The sequence below is a fragment of the Juglans regia genome, chromosome 1 (genome assembly GCF_001411555.2).
Source record: "Juglans regia cultivar Chandler chromosome 1, Walnut 2.0, whole genome shotgun sequence".
Classification (NCBI taxonomy): Eukaryota; Viridiplantae; Streptophyta; class Magnoliopsida; order Fagales; family Juglandaceae; genus Juglans; species Juglans regia.
In genome coordinates, this window is record NC_049901.1 from 44,810,171 (window position 1) to 44,829,733 (window position 19,563).

The window sequence follows — 19,563 nt, forward strand, 5'->3', positions numbered from 1 at the left end:
AAGTTGCTATAGGGATCAATCATGTTAGTGAAACAAAATCCACGTAAGTTTTGAAAGAGACAAACCGGAATATTTTGCTGCTATGACTAGTTTTTTCCTTCTTCTCTCTTTTTTTTTTCGCTGCTATTTGGCTGCTGCTTGACCGAAGTTTCTCGTTGTTGTTTTCCATTTCCTTTCTTCCTCGCTCCTCATTTTATTTTCATTTTTTTCGTTGTTGTTTTTCCTTTCTTCCTTGCTCCTTATTGATGTTTGTCATTTCTCTCTTCTTCTTCTTCTTCTTTTTTTCGCAACTCGTACAGATGAGGTTAGTCCGAGCAGATGAGGAGCAGGCGGTTGATGAGTTGTTGGTGACAAGTGTTCTGGTCGTGGGGTCTGGATGTCTTTTGTCGATGAGTTGTTGGCGACAAACACACGGGCCATGGAGTGTAGTGTACGTGGCCGCTGTCCGTGATGCACATGGTCGAGGAGTACATCCACTGGCCGTGGTGCACATGGTCGAGGAGAGGAGGTCGTGGAGTCATACCCATTGCTGCATGGTCGTGGGCGAAGAGGCCATGGAGTGCTTGGGTGCAATGCATGGCCGACGAGTGGAGGACGCGGAGCTCTGCCCACTGTGCATGACCATGGGCGAGGTGGCTATGGAGTCCTTGGCCGCAGTGCATGGCCGACGAGTGGAGGTCGTGGAGCTCTGCCTGCTGTGCATGACCGTGGGCGAGGTGGTCATGGAGTCCTTGGCCGCTATCCCTAGACCGTGGAGTCTAGTGTATGCTCCATGCATTGGTGCATGGCTTCAAGCCGCCGCTAGCCACCATGTGACGGGGCGCGAAGGAGGCATTCAGGCGGGGACAGAAAATACCGACAGTCCACTGGGTGGCTGCTTGTAGCTCTGCCGTGTCGTGGCGGGACTAGGCCGAGGAGAATATCTGCCCTTGCAGTCTCATGCACATGGTCACACGACAAGGTCTCCGTTGTGGGGCGGTTTGCTGCGGATCGTCTCTAAGGAGACAGCCAATGCTGATGATTCGCTTGGTGACCACCGGCGCAGCCCTCTGGCTTCACCATGGCGGGGTCGTGGCTCATCCGGGTGCATGCTTCCGTGCGCCTTCGTGCACGGCTTAGACACGAGGTATGGCCCGCAGGTGGGGGCCACTGGCGCCAGACAGAAATCGCGATCCACGTGGTGGTTGCCAGCGAATCAACAAGCCCCACAACGAGGTGGCGCAGAGCCTCTTAGGTACACAACGAAGTGCACTTGTGTGCACTGTGTGTACCATGCACAGTTTGAATACCCTTGTATGCTCCCAGTTTTTTCCAAATGTACTGTGTACTTAAAGTAGACGAAACAATGACATTTACAACTAAGTGATCGGGAAGTTTGGTTCTCAGCCCTACAAGCTAAATATATAAAAAGTGCAGTGCACTTTTAATCGCCCCTTTCCTTCAATAGTGCTTTTCATAAAAATAAAAGTGGAAATACTAAAGATACTTATTTAGAAGAGTTTCATCTGCTCCTTTGGAGATTATTTAACGCGCTGAGAAATCATTCTTCTTTCGCTTCCGATACAAAAACAATCTGGATCCCACGTTTTTACATTACTTTTCATATGCTCACTATTCTTGGGCATTGCTTCCTTGTCCTGCACTCATTGAAGCTTTTTGAGCTCCTTGTTTTCTTTGCGAAACGTTTGCACCTCGTCGGTCAGTTTCGTCACCTATTCCTCTATGGTTTTCAGCCTTGCTCCCATGGCTTCCTCTGTGTCTCTTCTGAACTGTCCAGAACGGGTTGTTGCAGGCAACGAAGTACACGTAAAATTTATAATGATCACACAGACGGTGCCACTGTTAACGTCCTGTTTCACATGCCTTTAGGCCAGGTTCCAGCAATTCAGGTCTTCTGAACTGGGTCTCGATTGATGAGGTACGAAGCCCCCGGTGCGTTGTGGTTCGTTGTGGCTGTACGGTGTCGATGCATACATTCATGGAAGTGAACAATATTTAAATGCGAAGAAAATAAGAAGAGACAAACACATAGATTTACGTGGTTCGGCACTAGACCTTCTTTCACTGGGGTTTGGAGGGAGAGATTCTACTATAATATGATTGTTTACAGTCTCTTGTCGCCTCTCATTTCTCACTGTACAATAGGAGCTAGAAATCTACCTGCTGAAAAAGATATTCTCTCTGGAACTCTCAAGTTGAAGAAGAAGTAAAAAAAGAACTGAAAATTCGAAAGTCCCCAGTCCTTGAAATTGTAGGCTTCATTCTTCTTTTATCTGACTCTCTTCATGCATGCCCCTCAATAATTGTGAGGGATATCTGTTTTGCACATCTGACCGTTTCTTCCTTTTTCATTTTTTCCTATCACCTTAATTTTCTCCTAACACTCTTACCCTGTAGTCCCTTTTTATCTCTCTCATTCTTTCATATTTTATCTTCAAGCGGTGTCCCTCTTGATAGGTTCGGCTTTAAAAACTATTTTGGGTCCGTTACATTTTACCCCTCCGCAGGGGGTATGAACAAATTGAAAAGAGAGAAAGAGCTCCTAGTCCTAGCTAGTATTGTAGGTAGCGTACTAGGACCGGCGATGCGTTAAAATCAGAAACCAGTCCCTCATTAACAATGAATGCAAGCCATTCTTTGGGAAATATATAGACACACAAAGTGTGGTTGGTAGTTGGTAGAAGTGAGAATTGGGCATTCCAAAGTCAGCCATATATCAACAGTACCATTTTACGTGCGTGCAGCTTGCATTTATTTTCTGCCTATCAGTCGTTACTCACCAATAAATTGCATCCACGCCACGGAGGTTTTGCAACTTTGATTCAAAATGGACGTTGATATATATATATATATGTATGGTTTATGTAGGCTGTTCACACTTGGGGATCGAGTTTCCATTCGTTTTTCAAAGTCATCAAAAGCTGTTTGATTAGTATATTGTATGTATTATGTATTAGTCAATGTGTGGTTCCTGACTTCATTTGCATTTACTTGTTAGTTTGAAACATCTCACTTACTGTTGGTGACTAATATTTATCATATTTAAAATTGAAACTTATATTGAAAAAGAGTCGTACTATACAGAAACTTCACACTCTACACATCACTTAAAAATATATAATTTTACTATTTTATCCTCATATTTCAGATTTCATGAAATCTGAAGATAAAATAATAAAATCATATATTTTTAAGTTGTATGCAGGAGTATGAGACTTATGTCTAAAATTTTTCATTAAAAAATACCCTTTTAAAGATGTGATGGGAAGAGAACATGTCCAATAGTTGTCACCTATCTTATATGGAACTTGTAATTTCTATATACATCATAGTTAGGATCGAATGGTCCTCATATTTGTCAGCATTATGTGACAAAGGATACTACCCTCTGTATTTAGTTCGTGAGATCCAATGTAATGATATTTTTGTTTCAATGCAACTATAATTACTAGCAATTGGGAGAGGAAAAGGACTTTCACGAGAAAGTAACGATAATGAGTGATAAACGGACAATTGAAGTCAACAAAGGCTCCCATAATTTGTTTTTAGTAAATCCAGTATTGTTAGCAAAATAATATCTTTGACTAATTAAGAGTTGGTGCAAAGTCCATTTCCTTTCCATTTCGGTAATATCTATGTGCATGTTAGGGATGAGTAATATTATATGCTACATTTTCGTCACATTGTATTAATACATACATACCATCAACAGTTAAAATAACATATAATTTTTTAAAACAATAAATTTAAAAAATTGATAAATAATGTCTCTTCAACACAATACAATAAAAATAATATTAATAATGAGACATAGAAAATCAACACCTCCAAATTATAATCATTTATATTTACAGTCTATCTTAATTTATCTAAACTTATCTCACTACTATTTACTATTATTCAGTAATTTTAATTCATAAATCTAACTATTATTTATAATTTATCTCATTAATATTTACAACTTATTTCAAATCATTTTTAAATCCAAACAACATCTTATCATAAAGTGGCGTGTGTGGGGTTGTATGTGTGAATCACATGAAAACTAATAGTCTAGTACAGCTCAAAGTTGTGTAGTTGGTTGGCCACTTCAACTTGCATGCCCTTGTTGACCAAAGAATTTTTATATATATATATATATAACCATCAATTTGAATTTTGATTGATAAGATTACGATCTTGTTTGAGTAGTAAAAATATTTTATTTTATATTATTTTATTATTATAATTTTTTTAAATTTTTATATAAAATATAATAAATTAATTAATTTTTTTAAAATTTAAAATAATAATAATATTTTATTCAACTTTTTAATTTTTTTCTAAAATCATCTCATATCACCTCATCTCACTATTTAATCCGTACATGCATGTGTAGTGTATTAAACTTCAACTATTGAATATTTTCACCACAATTATGATTGTTTGATGGCTTTGGTGAATTCAAATAAAACTTCAAACATTTTGCATTGAAATTAAGACCAAATCTCTATTAAGGAATATTTATTTCAAATAATAATAGGAAATAATAAGAAAGCCAAGTTCATTGGATCCGTTTGTATTTTCATTTTTCAACACACAACACTCCATTCTACCAAACTCCAAAAATTCGCATCTGTTTTGAATTTTGGACTCACAATTAATTTTCTTTTTTTTTCTCAAGGACACAATAGTCAATAAACTGGTCCTCACTGGCTTTTCAGTAAATCCATCACCCTGCTTGTCCCCTTCCGGCTCTACCTTAGTCTTATATATAAAACCAAACTCGGACACCATTTCTAGCTGACCACCTCTACTCTTCTTTGCGATCCTTCTTGTAAAACACCCTAACTCACAGGTATGGATCTCTCTCCTTCTGATTTTTCCTAATCTCTAAAAAGCTTAATTCTTTCACTGCTAATTTTCTTCCCTCACTTTCTCTCCGATTTTCCCGTCTTTTCTCTATATTTTTCTTTTGTCCCTTTGCGCTCTTATCTCCATCCTAATTCTTGACATTTTTTCTCATCTTTATGATTCATACTGTGTTATATAAGATCTGTTACTAATTAAGGAGACACAATTTATGTGGTATTGGACGCATGCATGTGCGATTGAAGTGGAATAATCGCTTTCCGTTTGGTTGCTGAGAAAACTGTTATGAGATAAAAAAGAGAAACTTTTTTTAAAAGCTTGGAATATTGTGTTTACTTTTGATTTGGTTCACATCTACCAAACGAATGAAAAAAAACAAACAAAAGAAGAAAGAAGCCAGAAGAGAGAGAAAAAAAAAAAAAGAGTCTAATTTCAAATTTACTCGGCAATATGTAAAAGACATCAGTTATCCCAACTACGAATTCTTTTTATCCCATCTGACGTTAAATGAGGAAATCGGGTGGTTGGATTTCGTATATTTGTAAGTTGAAAAATATGCATCCCAATATGAAGATAGGAGGAGAGTATAGAAGAATGTTTTGGCTTTGCGAAGTGATATGTTTTGCTCTTCTCTAAGTACGTTTAAGTTCAACACGATTTGTTATTTTCAGGACATGCCAAAATTTTGCAACTGAAGAATGGCGTTCAAAAAAAAAAACTCTCCTGTTTATCTATCATTTCCCCCTGAAATCAGCAACATAATTGAAAGCAATAAAATACGTTTCTAATTTGTTTACAAGAACTTCATGATTTGGCTATGCATTGAAGTGTTTAGTTTGGAGGCCATTCGTAAAGTTCACGCTTAATTTTTTTTTATGAGTTTGTGTATGCTGTTGTGTTCCGCCAATGCTAATTAAATCTGTGAATTTTCAGATTTTCTGTTTACATATATCAATGGCTCCAGCAGCATTGGCACCATCTTCGGATTCGATTAAGCCTAGAGGTCTTGTATCTACTCTATCCTATGTCTCTTTAAAACTTTAAGTTATTGGCTTGGTTTGTGCCTGATATGCACGCCATCATTGCTGTAGTAATGATACTATAATTACTTGAAAGCAAAAATTCAGTGATGTCTTTGTGCTTCATGTCTTTTTAATTATTTACTTTTACTTTTTTATATGTATGGAAATTGGAAATTTTGAACTTTCTTTTTACGAAGAGGGACGGTACCCGCAATTTTATTATTAATCATCTCTTATGGCGGAAGAATACCTTTTACAAGCAGTGTAAGAGCTTTGGGGGTTACATAAATCCCAAAAGCAAAGCTCTTGTAAAATCATGCATTCTAAGAAAAAAACTACCACTTACATTAACTGTTCCTAAGTATCTATTACAAAAACAGAAATTAAGCAAATACTCAAAAGTACCATCTCCATCTAAAATGTGGTAAACTAGATTTATCAATAACAAAAAGTCCGTACAAATGCCTAGGTAATTGAAAAATAGAGTAGAAAGACAAAGTAATACCTGAAGCTCCAAGATTAGCTAATTGTAATTAATTGAACTTAGCAGAAAACTTAAATTTCAGGTGCTTGCTGGTTCATTCAATCCGACTTTTTTCTTTTGTGCAGATGTATGCATTGTTGGTGTTGCACGTACGCCAATGGGTGCACTTCTTGGATCTCTTTCATCTTTATCTGCCACCAAGCTTGGCTCTATTGCTATTGAAGGTAAGAGTATAACCTTTGGTTCTGCTTCAATCTATGTTTTTAGCAATGTTTCTTGAATTACTTTTCATGTCTTTTGTAGCTGCTCTTAAAAGAGCAAACGTTGATCCATCAACTGTTCAAGAAGTTATCTTTGGCAATGTCCTTAGTGCAAATTTAGGGCAGGCTCCTGCCAGGCAAGCTGCACTAGGTGCAGGAATACCTAATTCAGTAGTCTGCACCACCGTTAACAAAGTTTGTGCATCAGGGATGAAAGGTGGACGCTCTATTGTCATGAAATTTTTATTTATTTATTTTTATTTAATGAAGTTTGATTGAAATTTCTTTTTATATAAGAAATGATAATTTTTTTTTTTAATATACTAGTCTAATCATTTTGGTAACTGCAGCAACAATGCTTGCCGCACAGAGTATCCAGCTGGGCATCAATGATGTTGTTGTGGCTGGTGGCATGGAAAGCATGTCCAATGCACCTAAGTATATTGCAGAAGCAAGGTTGGCATCCACTACCATTTATGTTTCTCTTAGCTTTGAACTCAATTGCAAATTCTCTGATCAGATACTAAAATACAGGAAGGGATCTCGCTTTGGACATGATTCTCTTGTTGATGGCATGCTGAAAGATGGTTTATGGGATGTCTATGGTGATTGTGCCATGGGATCATGTGCTGAACTATGTGCAGATAAACATACAATTACAAGGGAGGAGCAGGTGTTCTTCAGAACTGATGTTCTCATTACGTAAAGTTCTATTGAATTTTCCATAATAGAATTTCATGTTTCTTTGTGAGTCCTGCAGGATGCCTTTGCCATCCAGAGCTTTGAGCGAGGAATTGCTGCCAAAGACTCTGGTGCCTTTGCATGGGAAATTGTTCCGGTTGGTCATTTCTCAATAAGTTTGATAAAGTGAGTGTAGCATTTTGTTATATTTACCCCAATATGGTAACATGCAGGTTGAAGTTTCTGGTGGAAGGGGAAAGCCATCAACAATTGTTGACAAGGATGAAGGCCTAGGAAAGGTAAGGGAATTTATCCTTCTGAAACGATAGTTGTATGACTTATTCTTCTTGGCTGCTCTCTGGTAAGTAGATTTCCCTATTCATAGTAAGAATAGCTTTACAGAAGGGAAAGGGGGTGTAATCACAATTTTTCTTCAATAATTGACTACTCAGATCTTGTTTCCCATGGCTGCAAACATTTCATGTATTTTAACTCTTATCGTCAAAAAAAATTTCAATAACTGTTTGTTAACATATATATATCTGGTAGCAGAGAGAGTCTGCCACTTCCCTTTTTTGTTTTTGATAAGTAAAATTAACAGTCCGCGCCACTCCCCTGTTACAAATATCCTTAAATGTTTCTTTTTTGCAATGTCAGTTTGATGCTGCCAAATTAAGGAAGCTCCGTCCTAGTTTCAAGGAGAGCGGAGGTTCTGTTACTGCTGGCAATGCTTCAAGTATAAGGTTTATTGATTTATATTTGTTCTCTTCTGTTTTTACATGATCGTCTTCATCTACTTATTTGTTTGGGCCAGGGCATCACATCCTTATCAGGTGACTTTTACTGTTTTCACGTGGTGTTTGAATCACCAATCTTATGGTAAAATACTATATACTGAAAGTACTAGGTTGACCTCCAATTCGACAAGGAAAACTCAGGGATCACTCTACTAGAACCCAACTGCCAAGCGAGGAAAAAAAAAAAAAAAACTAGTATCTTCTTCGCACGTCGTCATGTTTTAAGCCACTGGTCAATGGCATTCATAGCGCTTGCTTCTATCTATGTATAGTGCTCCCTATAGTTTTACAGCCTTGCATTTTGTGTGCTTATGGGGTATTCGACTTTAGAATGCTGAAAGTGAATCAATAATTGGTTAAACACTCTATATGTTAATGAATGAAGCGTTATTCATTTTTTATTTATGCAATTCTTACAAAGACATGGGCAGAAGCTTTTCTCCATTGAAGGATGAATTGCTCCATTTCTGATGATGCAAGTCTTAAAAAGACATGAACTGAGAGCTTTTTCCTGAAAAGAGAAATTCTTCTCCTTGACAGTGATGGTGCTGCTGCTTTAGTTTTAGTGAGCGGAGAGACAGCAGTAAAACTTGGGCTGCAGGTGATTGCAAAGATCACAGGGTATGCTGATGCTGCACAGGTAAGACACAACTTTTAGTATCTGTTTGCTAGCTTTCAGAGCCGTTGAAAATATCAGTAGAGGACTCTAGCGTTTTGTTCTTAACATTATTCGTTGTTAATATCAAGTTTTGGGTGTCATGATTGATGTTAGTTTAAATTGACTGTGCAGGCGCCAGAGTTCTTTACTACTGCTCCAGCTCTTGCAATTCCTAAAGCTATATCAAATGCTGGTTTGGAGGCATCTCAAATTGATTTTTATGAAATAAATGAAGCCTTTGCTGTAAGCTGTTATACCACACTTTTAGCATATTAGCTTATCAGTCTTCGAGGTTACCCACCATATTATGTCATCTGTATAGGTTGTGGCTCTTGCGAATCAGAAACTGCTTGGACTTAATCCTGTGAGTCTCTCTCTCTCTCTCTCTCTCTCCCTCTCCCTCTCTCCCCCAGGCTTTACATTATTTATCATGTACCCTTCTTATTTTATTTGCAGGAAAAAGTGAATGTGCATGGTGGAGCTGTAGCCTTGGGACATCCTCTAGGTTGTAGTGGAGCACGCATCTTGGTCACACTGTTGGGGGTATAACTATGCCTGATTATCGTTTTGCTCTATAAGATTTTCTGGACAGATACTTTTTATGTCAAATTATTTTGAGTTGCTCTGAAAGGGTATTCTCTATCTGTTCTCTAAATTAAGTCATCATGGTGTTGTAGGTACTGAAGCAGAAAAATGGGAAATGCGGTGTTGGTGGTGTTTGCAACGGAGGAGGCGGTGCATCTGCCCTTGTTGTAGAGCTTGTATGAGTCTTTTCAGGTTGGGTAAGTCTTAACGGATGAGAATGTGAAAATTGTAATACTTCGTTTAATCTTTGCTTTAAATGTAATACTTCGATCAAGTTTGTGATTGTTAGCTTTATGTACTTCAGGCCTTTGATATGAAGTTGGGAGCTTCGCTTTGAAGATGAAAATCGGTTTTGAGGCATCTAAGCTCAATGTTTTGCAAAATTACCCATATTTCTACTTTTTACTAGAATAAACCATGAGTGTATTTAGCTTTTAAGAGGAATGTATTTATTAAAATAATGTTGTACACCCAAAATCTGTGTCTCTTTAATTTCCTCTATTTGTACTACCGAATTCATACTGTGTACTATTTTTTTTTTTTTTTAAACCAATGGAAAGAAGACGTGAAAATAGAAATAAAAAAGACTTGCTAGCAATGTTTTGGTGAAGCTGGTTGTAACTTGTGCACTGACTAGAGAGCCAGATTGTGAGTTGATTCTTGAATTCTAATTGCTCCAACATCAGGCCAATTACTCAGGTCCTATCTCTCTATTCAAGTCGCACGTAAATTGTAATGGAATAGAAACAGACCTGGGTTAGAAGAATTCCTCAACGTCTTCTAACCCATGCTTTACGTCGGGTTTCTAACCCAAGAGGCTGTAAATTCTCAAACAAGGATACTTGAGTGAAAATGAGGAAGTGGAAGCTGGGTGAGAGTTAGGATCAAAAGAATAAAGGTTGGGTTGATTTTCAGTGTCTAAGCGGTTGTATTAACAACTGAATCCATGCATCAATAGCGAGGATGTATTGAGTCAATTCTTAAAAGATCTGTGTCTAGAACAATAACAGAGATGTTTGAGGCTTGAGGCTTGAGGCTTGAGCGTCACACGTTACTCTTCTTAGTTGTATTTGTAGATTGGCAACATGTGAATGCCATAATAGGGGATCATGTGTTGATTCTCAGTGCGGTTGTACTGACAACTGAACCCATGGATCGATACATCTATACAATACATGTAAGTGTCGAATGCCATGAACAACAAAGATGTGCGACTGTGAGACTTAATAAGCGTAGCTTGGACGATACTTGAGCGTCACACGTTAGTCTGATTGCAACTCTACATAGTTATATTTATAGGTTGATGCCGTGGTAAGGCATGTGTTGACTCAAGAAGCCCGAAAAGAAAACTCTATGAACAAGAGCTGATTTAAAGCCGTGTGATGGGAAAGCAGAGAGATAGGGAGAGGGATGAGTCCAGTGGGCAGATTGGAAAGAGAGAAAAGATCACTGTTGAGAAAGGAGAAAAGCTTATAATTGTGTGTATCTATCTAACACATGGCCTCATCTAATCTCATGAGCTCAGTGTTGCCTGTTGGTGAGCTTCGCTGGAAGTACCAAACAGCGTCAGTGGTCCCCACCAACAATTGAACTCTCCCTACATGATATAGTAAGACACGTTGTCCGCTCCATTGGCGTGGCCCACACCTAGTCTCTCTCTCTCTCTCTCAGGAAAGGGGTAGGTAAAGGAAAAAGGAAAAGCAAAGGAATCATCCATCAAGCAAAAGACCAGGACGGTAGAAAGAGGAGGCCACAGAATTCTCTCCATCCCATTCATGGCGGTACGATCATCCAACAGACATATATACTTCAAGAATTATGTGTACATGACTACACTTCTACCATATAGCTATACGTCTTGTATGTCTGTTTGTCTCTTTATGTTTAATATGTTTCTGTTCTTGCAAATGACCTTTTTTTATCCCCCGTATGCTGTTTTCTTTCCTCTTCCATTTCAATTTCGTTTCGTTATATGTATGTTTGTCCAACGATTACTCTGTCACATGGTGCTGGTTGCAGTTTGCTGATTAAGGACAGAGAGAGGTATTCGCGATGTTACCTCTGATTCATGTTCATTGTTAAAATATGTTGGCATCTATCTGTTAAGTTGTTTCTATACGTATTGATATGTTGGTAGCCTTGGTCCTTGCGTTAATGGGGTTCTTGCGTGCCTCTTTTCATTCATGGTATTGCATCCTTATTATTAAGCTTTGAATTTGAACTTACAAGTTCATCGTTGGGTTTCAGTGCTAGAAGTTCATCCGCCCAGCGTTTGCTTGTGGTTTGATCACTCTGACACAACTATTCCATAAGATTTTTACGTTTTTTTCTTGATATGATTTCATGGATTTCCCCAGACCTGTGTGATACTAGCTTTCCGTCTCTGAGGCATGTTTGTCGTGTTAGTTTGCAAACCAACCCATATCAATATGTAGCAATTACCACATTATGCAATATCAAGGACCTGCATTCCGGGATTGGTATGAAAATTTTCGATCTTTTTACCAATGACAGACAATCTATTGATTTTATATGTTTATCTTACCTATCTCGTTTCATTCTTACAAATCTTTTTGGAATTGTTTCTGCATTGCCGTATGTTTTAAAGAATATGGTTAGCTTGATTAGAATTTGCGTTAAGACATGTGAAGCACCCATCTTCTGACATCTCAATCATATTGTTGGATTCATTTTGTCTTCCTTTATTTGATATGTAAGCAGCAACTGTCGTTTTCATTTTCTTAATAGAATTTAAGAAGCAAGAGTTGGTTGAGCGTTAAGCTGATTGCATTATTCACGCATATCATATGAAATCTTCAATTTCCACAGGAAAAGGATGGACCATTGCCAAAGTTTGGGGAATGGGATGTCAATGACCCAGCCTCGGCTGAGGGATTCACAGTAATCTTCAACAAGGCTCGAAATGAGAAAAAGACAGGTGGCAAGGTTGACTCACCACCAAAGGATGACTCAAAATATAAGCATGGAGCAGTTCTTGGGAAACCTCATTCCGTAAGTTGCAATCCTGAACATTCCTTCATTTTTTTAACTTTGAGCCTGCCCTTTCATGCAACCATTCCATTTCTTAGTTCCCAATAAAAGCGGGATAATTCTGTCAGGTTGGCAACTAAATATTCATTTGAACCTTCATTATCATATGATAAAGGCCAAGATATGCCATATATCTGTAAAATTTACTCCATATAAACCCCTAGGGGTTGCCTCAAGTGATAAGGGCCTTGATCTTGGTAGTATGCTCTCTCCAGGTCTAAGGTTCGACCCTTGGGTGCAAACAATTTCTATAAGCCACACCCCATTGGTGAAAAGCCAATGATTTATCTTATCCGTGTGACGAAGACACGTTACACTAGTCTGGTATTTAACCCTGTTGAAGACATGTTACGTTCGCACAATCTCTGAGATTCATTGTCATGAAAAAATTTACACCATATATTTCACTATTTCTTGGATCAAGGCCAAGATATAGTTGATATTTCTGAAAACATGTGTCGAATTATTGAAGAATGCTACTCACACATCACATCTAAGAATGACCTCTTTCTCTTCCAAATTCTTGTTAGAATGCTCAATATTAGGGTAGTTACATAACTAAACTTCAGAGTTTAGTGATTGTTTAAAACTAAGACCTAAAGTTTTAACTACATCAATATTAGACCTATGGTTTACTTCCTATGTACTTTGTGTAGCACCCTTCTGTTGTTTAATAAAATTTCAAGTACTAATAACTCTGTGTGTGTGTGTGTGTGTCTTAAATTTGTTGCAATCTGATCCCCTAGTGTGACTAAATACAATGGAAACCCTACAACATTCAATCAAGACATAACCGGGCACCATGAATTCCTCTGTCTGAATTAAAACCCACAAAATGAATTGCATATGCATAAAAGTTCAAACATATAGAAATACTTCTATGAGCATAACATCGTTTCTGGGTCTTTAGTATTCAGATAGCATTCTTGAGTTTTTCTTGCTTTTAATTAATGAGATACTTTAGTCACAAAGAGATTCCACAAAAGTAAACCCACAAACTGATAGGTTCCAGACTCCCAAGTTCACCATAATGATCCAATCAATCTTGGACTTTTATGTCAGTTTACTTTCAGTTTCCTATTGCTTTTTCATACATACAATTCAAATCCACCAGATTTTAGTGCAGTACTCGAAACATTTTTTTTTTTTTTATCAGTAATCAAGAAAGTTTATTCATAAGAATAGGCAAAGCCGAAATACAGGCAGTATACATGAGAAGTATCTAACTAGTGTGCAGTACTCAAAACATATAGACTGCTGCCACGTTTTATTGATAGTTATGTAGACTGCTGCCACGTTACTCTTACTTTTCGCATATGCTCTTTCTTCCTTCAAACACCATCATTTAGGTATGGTACTTGTTGCCAATTTACTAATGTCCCTGCTAATTGATTTTTATGGATTTCTTCCACGGCTGGTTATGAATGGCAATGATATATTCATGCATCTGAATGGATGTCAGAATGTATGGATGGTACTAGCATGTTGCCATATAATGACCTTATGGGTTAACATATTGCTTTCAATTTGATTTTTACAGCAGAAAAAATGGTGTTGCTGCATACAGTCCGCTCATGCAGAATCATGAGGCTGCTTTTACCTCATGATAGCTTGAACAGGAAAACATTGGCTTTGAATATCCGAGCTCATAATATGTTACAGAAAGAATGGAGCCGTATCATATACTATGATGGATCATTGTATCCTGGCTGGAATCTGTTTATCGTGTCTAAATTGGTGATAACGTACAATTAGAGAAGTTTAAAGAATAATGTTGTAGTATGTTCAGTATACTGGCCGGTTATTATTGGGTGCTACTTCTCTCCTTTACTGATATCCTATGAACTGACACTACTATTTGTTATTATATTCTTTGGAGTGGATTTGATTTACTTCTGGATAATTGCGGACTTATACCGAATGAGGCCGTCCTACTTCTCTTAAACAATATGATTGTTAATCATGGAATGAATGAATGTCTGTTCCCTTGGTCACCGCCCAAGCTCTCCCGAGTCGTCTGCTATATTCTATGCTACTCAATCAGCCGAGCGAAATTTTTTATTGGCTTTACAAAGAATTGATGATAGAACCTGTAAAATAATCAAGCAGATATTTTATTCATTATTTTATAAATGCAGACATTGGTTATCAGTGTCATTCATAATGCTCGAGAAAATATTATCAATGCCATTCATAATGTCATTCATCTTATCTAATTATTATAATTTTTTCAAATTTCAACACAAAATATAATAAATAATTTAACTTTTTTAAATTTCAAAACAATAATAATATTAAAAAATAATATTTTATTCAACTTTTAACTTTCATATAAACTCATCTTACTATCTAAACCTTCTCTTAGCCTATGATTGATTCGGAAGGTTTCCAAGCGTTTTACTGGTAGGGGCATGTTGTGTAGGACAAAGGAACCCAAAAACAATGGCAAAATGCTGTTGAACCGTGGAAGTGTTATGGAACCAAACCCAAACCGTGGAAGATTTTGGCGGCTGATAAGAGAAACGGAGTCCATAATCCCTGTACCGACCAGAAAGTGGTGATGCGCGCACGGGGTGTAATCATCCCTGTTCTGTCACAAGCAGCCAATTACGAGAATATATTGAAAACTTTGAAGGCTTGAAACAAACACGAGAGCTCAAAAAATAAATCATATATCAGGGGCAAATATCTTTAATTAAGCATAGACGAGTCATCTCCACAGTAGCTTCAGGGGTGCAGGGTAACTCAAGACTGATAAGCTACAAAACTATTAATGGGGTGTAACGGCAATTGATACATAAAGATCTCCATCCTCCAATAATACATTTCATTCAACAGAAACAAATCTAAACTCTGGATGTCCCAAGCTTCCGTTCAAACAAGCGTTGCAAAAGGTAGACTTGAAGGACGCTAGCTCCAATGAGTGCTGCTGATTCAAACATTGCCTTATGGACTGCTCTACGACTCATTCCATCATTCACTGAAATGTTGTAAGAAAAAATATTACGAGATTGATGGCACCCCAATTTATTCTCTACTTTATTATTAACATATAATTTACATAATAAAAATCTATCTCTCCCTATCAATTTAAGTTTTTTGGACAAGTGATAATTTTATATGTTATCAGAGCTAGGAGTCATGAACTCGAACCCTGACTTTATACTATGTTGGGAAACCTCTCCAAGGCAGAACTCTTTGGACCCATCCGAGTAAACCATGGTCCCGTGCACCACACCCTTAGAAGTTTCCCTATACGGAACTGGTTAAATCGCTGACTTTTCACCAGGAGGTGTGGCCCCAAAGGATTGTTTGCACCCATGAGGTGTTGAACCTTAGATCTTGAAAGGATTGATATTTCAAGACCAAGGCCTTCACCACTTGGGCCAACCCATTGGGGTTAAACCCTGACTTTATACTCCACGCATTTAACTAAAAATTTTACATGTTGGGCCCATTTATTAAGGAAAAGTCTGGCTCACATATGAAAGAGAATATTAAAATATAATTTAAATAATACTTGTCAAAAAATATATATATAATTTAAATAATAAAATCTAGCTTCCCTATTAGTTTAAACTTTTGAAATAAGTAGTAATTTCACCTTGAGACGAAAGGTAGTGGGGCAAAAGCAAAAAGAAAAAAAGTTGTGCCTATAAGATCAGCAATGTGCAGTCACTTTTACATACTCTTTGCGTACTCCACTAATGTGATTGATTGCGTCATTTTTTTTTAATATAAAATAATTGCTTCGGCCAATCACATTAGTAGAGTGCGTAAGGAGTATGCAAAAGTGATTGTATGTAGCAAAACTCTTCGAATATAGAAAAAGAAACCCAGTTCTTTAGATAGTACCTATTGCTTGGCGGTCCGTCTGAGCCTCTAACCAATGCTGTTCAAACTGGATGTTGTAAAGGGCTTCCTCCAACTTTGCTATCTGGTCCAACATGGGGTTGAAATGCTCTGCAGAGGTCAACGACAATTTCAGTAAATTATTCTTCACTGGAGTCTGATAAAAGATCAAATAAAATGGGAGAGAGGCCACGCAATAGAAAGTAACGTCACTGCTCACCATCTTTTGCATGCTGATCATAGTATGCAAAATGACCAACATGGACATCAAAGTCGAGAGTTTCATGGTAGGGAGACTTGTTGGTGAAACAGAACCGATAAAGCCCTTTTGTTTGAGCCACAAACTCAAATTTCCCGCTTACCTTCTCACGGAGATCTTGAATCTGCTCGCCAGTAGGCCCCTTCACCTGATTATATCCGAAAAGATAGTGAGACTACCATAGATTCAATGGAGCACAATGGAATAAGCAGAGAGAAGTTAAAGGTGAAGATAGTGCAAAAGATTCATTTAAATTTGAATTTCCCAAGTGACCAAGCAATATCCATTTTTGTCCATTCAAAAGGGTGCCAGCATATAGTACAACTCGATCGATCTATGTATGTATACACCTATATTCCTATATAGGTGTATACATACTAGTTGATTTAGTAATTAACAATTTCCCTCAAAGTTTTTCCATATTTCTGCTGACACAATGAATTGAACCAAGATAGAGAATACTGATGCAGTTAATCTGTGGAAAATTTGGTTCTCAGAATTTCAAAACTGACTTAGACCGATTTGGTTCCAAAGTATGTCCAAAATTGGACCAAACCAAACCAATTACACTCCTACCTTCAAGTACATCCAAAGAACGCATTGTGGTTCTACGTTATCTCAATGTAAACACATGCTTGTTAATGTAAAAGTTTGTTGACTAGGATTAGATAACTAGGACCTATTTGAATTATTTGATAAATGTAATTTGTCTTCGTCTTTATCTTTATCTATGAATATTTAAATTCAAAGATAAATAGATTAATAGATAAAGATTTGTCTTTATCTTTATCTATGAATATTTGAATTCTAAGATAAGTGGTTACATAGATAAAGTTTCAAAAGACTATAGATCAAGATTGAATGTTCAAAAAGATAGGAGATATCAAGTGATCTGGATAGAAGTTTCCAAAAGAATATATCAAGCAGAAAGAATTTCGAACTATCAAGAAGTTATCAAGAACAGAAGCTGAACAAAAATCAGTTACTGTAGAGAAAAGTTATCGCGACATGTCAACAATCCGTCAGGAGACGTCTTCGCGACAGATTCTATCCGTCAGCAGAATCCTACTGAAACTGGAACTCTTTCCAGATAGTTTATTTAAGAGATTCTACTAGTTAAGATTTTTAGAGATTCATATCTTTATATTTTCTAGAGTACTTTTCAAAGCATATTTTAGTGAGAAAATTCCTTAGAGAATTTTCATACTGTTTCTCTCAGAGAGTGGTACTTGAGTGTGAGAAAATAGTATTTTATCTCTCTTTTTTGAGTGCGTGCATACTCTATGTTAGAAAATTAATTAGCCGAGATTCAGCCACTGAAGTTCTAGAAGAAAAACCAATGTTTGAATATCGTCAGAGGTTCTACCTGCTATTGCGGTAGAAGACAAATGGGTCATTTGTCTGGTCAAGTAAAAGTGTCAATTGATAAAGGTTTTGTAATTGAGTTTTACTTGTAATTGATTTTCAAATAATAAAATTGACTTTTCTGAGTTTGGCTACTCCGTAAGGTTTTGCCTTTAAAGAGTTCTTTAAAGGGTTTCTCTTCGATACCAATCTTGGTGTTACGCACTTCGTTTATTTTATGTATTTGATTGTTTATCAATTAATTGCATACTTGACGACTAATCAATTTGTTAAGTGAATTGATAGATATTCTAGCTACGTTACAGGAGTACTTGGATAATTTCAATACTAATAGTCCAATGGCCACCAAGATTTGGTCAAACAAACTCCCAAGATTACACATCATTCGCCCCTAACTTGAAGTTGAAGTGGAAGCAAAAATAATGCCAAAGATTTTTTTTCCTTCTAATTCCAAGTCATAAAGCACACAATCAAGAAAATCTAAAGCATTCTTGTACAGAGAGCACCAAACTCTCCATTGCATCCCAAGCTCCTTTCTTAATGAGTGTGACGTAAGTAAAAAACATTAGGATCCTATCATTTTTTTCCACCAAGTACCCCAAGCTTTCGCATCCCTACCTATTCATCTCTGTTGTAGATTCCACTCCGCACCGAAACCCCTCTCAAACCCATCAATAATTTCGTCACTTCACCATGTGTCATGTCAAGCACAATCCTTAATTCCATGCAAATTAACTGGACTCGACATATATAACAAGGCAATGTTCATCTCCCTTTGGATAGGCCAATAATTCGCAGCAGCTGTTGACACTGACTAAAAAAGGTTGCAACTTCTCATATTTGATGAATAAAAAATTATTCTTTTTTCTTAATTTAGGTCGATATTTAATATCGCAGATAGTGCACACTTCAAAATGTCAACGAATGGATCACCCTAAGATCAGGCATAGAATGAAACAATGGTAACATTTTTTAGGAAAAAAAAGAAAAGAAACAATCAGCCATGACATGGAACTTGGCAGAAAAGGATGGAAAAAGAGAAGGCAAGAAAACATTTGGGTGAAGAAAAAAGAAGGAAAAGAAAGGGTGAAGAAGAAGAGAGAAGAAATACCACAAGATCGACGCCGTCGTCGAAGTAATGCCATTGAGAATCGGTCTTGATGACAACGAACGAGGCATGAACGGTGTCACCCTCATACTGTACATCGTGGGACAAGCACTCTTCTCTGTCTATCGAAAATCTTATCCCTTCCGTTTCTTTGGTTGCGAATAGTAAACACAGCGCCGCCACCACCACCGCAACCCTCAAATCCCAGTACAATTTCATCTTTCAAAATCGATAACCCTACGCAATAATATCAATCAGAACAGAAGCTTCGGAAAAAAAGTAGACCACTTTATATACCTCTACGAAGTTTTCTATTTTTGGGTCTGACAGTGACGGAGACAGAGAGACAGACACGGAGCCTCCGAACTCGCAACTTCGAACTCCAAACTCCAGATCGGTGGTCTTTCTGACCATGCTCGGAATCCGTCTCTTGTTTCTTAATCTGACGTCTCAGTTTTTGATTGGGTAAGCCGACAGCGTTTACCAATGGAAATCTCCCACGTGGAATTGGACACGTCATGTTAAGCACCTCCCGTTAAAAATTAAAAAAATTAAAAATTAAAAATTAAAATATTATTTTTTAATATTAT

General features: G+C 37.2%; 3 protein-coding genes across 6 annotated transcripts; 2 read left to right on the forward strand and 1 right to left on the reverse strand.

Moving 5' to 3' along the window:
- The first annotated feature begins 4,775 nt into the window (after positions 1-4,775).
- LOC109011858 (acetyl-CoA acetyltransferase, cytosolic 1) lies at positions 4,776-9,897 on the forward strand. 4 transcript variants are annotated; one of them, XM_035691572.1, is made up of 15 exons: positions 4,776-4,837; positions 5,785-5,854; positions 6,483-6,581; positions 6,661-6,834; positions 6,968-7,073; positions 7,152-7,290; positions 7,378-7,455; positions 7,532-7,597; positions 7,956-8,041; positions 8,636-8,735; positions 8,886-8,996; positions 9,076-9,117; positions 9,210-9,296; positions 9,431-9,530; positions 9,643-9,897. In XM_035691572.1, exons 2-14 carry the CDS (start codon positions 5,806-5,808, stop codon positions 9,518-9,520), a joined length of 1,227 nt encoding a protein of 408 aa, XP_035547465.1. In that variant the 5' UTR covers positions 4,776-4,837; positions 5,785-5,805; the 3' UTR covers positions 9,521-9,530; positions 9,643-9,897. The 4 variants fall into 4 exon arrangements, with proteins under 4 accessions (XP_035547465.1, XP_018848751.1, XP_018848747.1 ...); XM_018993206.2 differs by having other exon boundaries at positions 4,778-4,837; positions 9,431-9,535; XM_018993202.2 differs by having other exon boundaries at positions 4,778-4,837; positions 6,968-7,290; positions 9,431-9,535.
- An 833-nt stretch (positions 9,898-10,730) lies between these two features.
- On the forward strand, positions 10,731-14,310 carry LOC109011859 (protein NOI4-like). Its single transcript, XM_018993207.2, has 3 exons — positions 10,731-11,119; positions 12,168-12,350; positions 13,930-14,310. Exons 1-3 carry the CDS (start codon positions 11,114-11,116, stop codon positions 13,975-13,977), a joined length of 237 nt encoding a protein of 78 aa, XP_018848752.1. The 5' UTR covers positions 10,731-11,113; the 3' UTR covers positions 13,978-14,310.
- A 730-nt stretch (positions 14,311-15,040) lies between these two features.
- Positions 15,041-19,408, reverse strand: LOC109011863 (transmembrane emp24 domain-containing protein p24beta2). Its single transcript, XM_018993214.2, has 5 exons — positions 19,271-19,408; positions 18,977-19,210; positions 16,462-16,648; positions 16,245-16,352; positions 15,041-15,369 (listed from the first exon to the last, which is right to left on the reverse strand). The coding sequence occupies exons 2-5, from the start codon at positions 19,190-19,192 to the stop codon at positions 15,236-15,238; spliced, it is 645 nt and encodes a 214-aa protein (XP_018848759.1). The 5' UTR covers positions 19,193-19,210; positions 19,271-19,408; the 3' UTR covers positions 15,041-15,235.
- Positions 19,409-19,563: the final 155 nt, after the last annotated feature.

Coding starts and splice junctions, on each gene's coding strand:
- LOC109011858 (XM_018993202.2), top strand. CDS start 5,806: ATGGCTCCAGCAGCATTGGCACCATCTTCGGATTCGATTAAGCCTAGA. Junction 8,736..8,885: donor GGTATGCTGATGCTGCACAG/GTAAGACACAAC, acceptor TTGACTGTGCAG/GCGCCAGAGTTCTTTACTAC. Junction 8,997..9,075: donor AAATAAATGAAGCCTTTGCT/GTAAGCTGTTAT, acceptor TCATCTGTATAG/GTTGTGGCTCTTGCGAATCA.
- LOC109011859 (XM_018993207.2), top strand. Junction 12,351..13,929: donor TTCTTGGGAAACCTCATTCC/GTAAGTTGCAAT, acceptor TGATTTTTACAG/CAGAAAAAATGGTGTTGCTG.
- LOC109011863 (XM_018993214.2), bottom strand. CDS start 19,192: ATGAAATTGTACTGGGATTTGAGGGTTGCGGTGGTGGTGGCGGCGCTG. Junction 16,649..18,976: donor ACGACGGCGTCGATCTTGTG/GTATTTCTTCTC, acceptor GGATATAATCAG/GTGAAGGGGCCTACTGGCGA. Junction 15,370..16,244: donor GACGGACCGCCAAGCAATAG/GTACTATCTAAA, acceptor ACAACATTTCAG/TGAATGATGGAATGAGTCGT.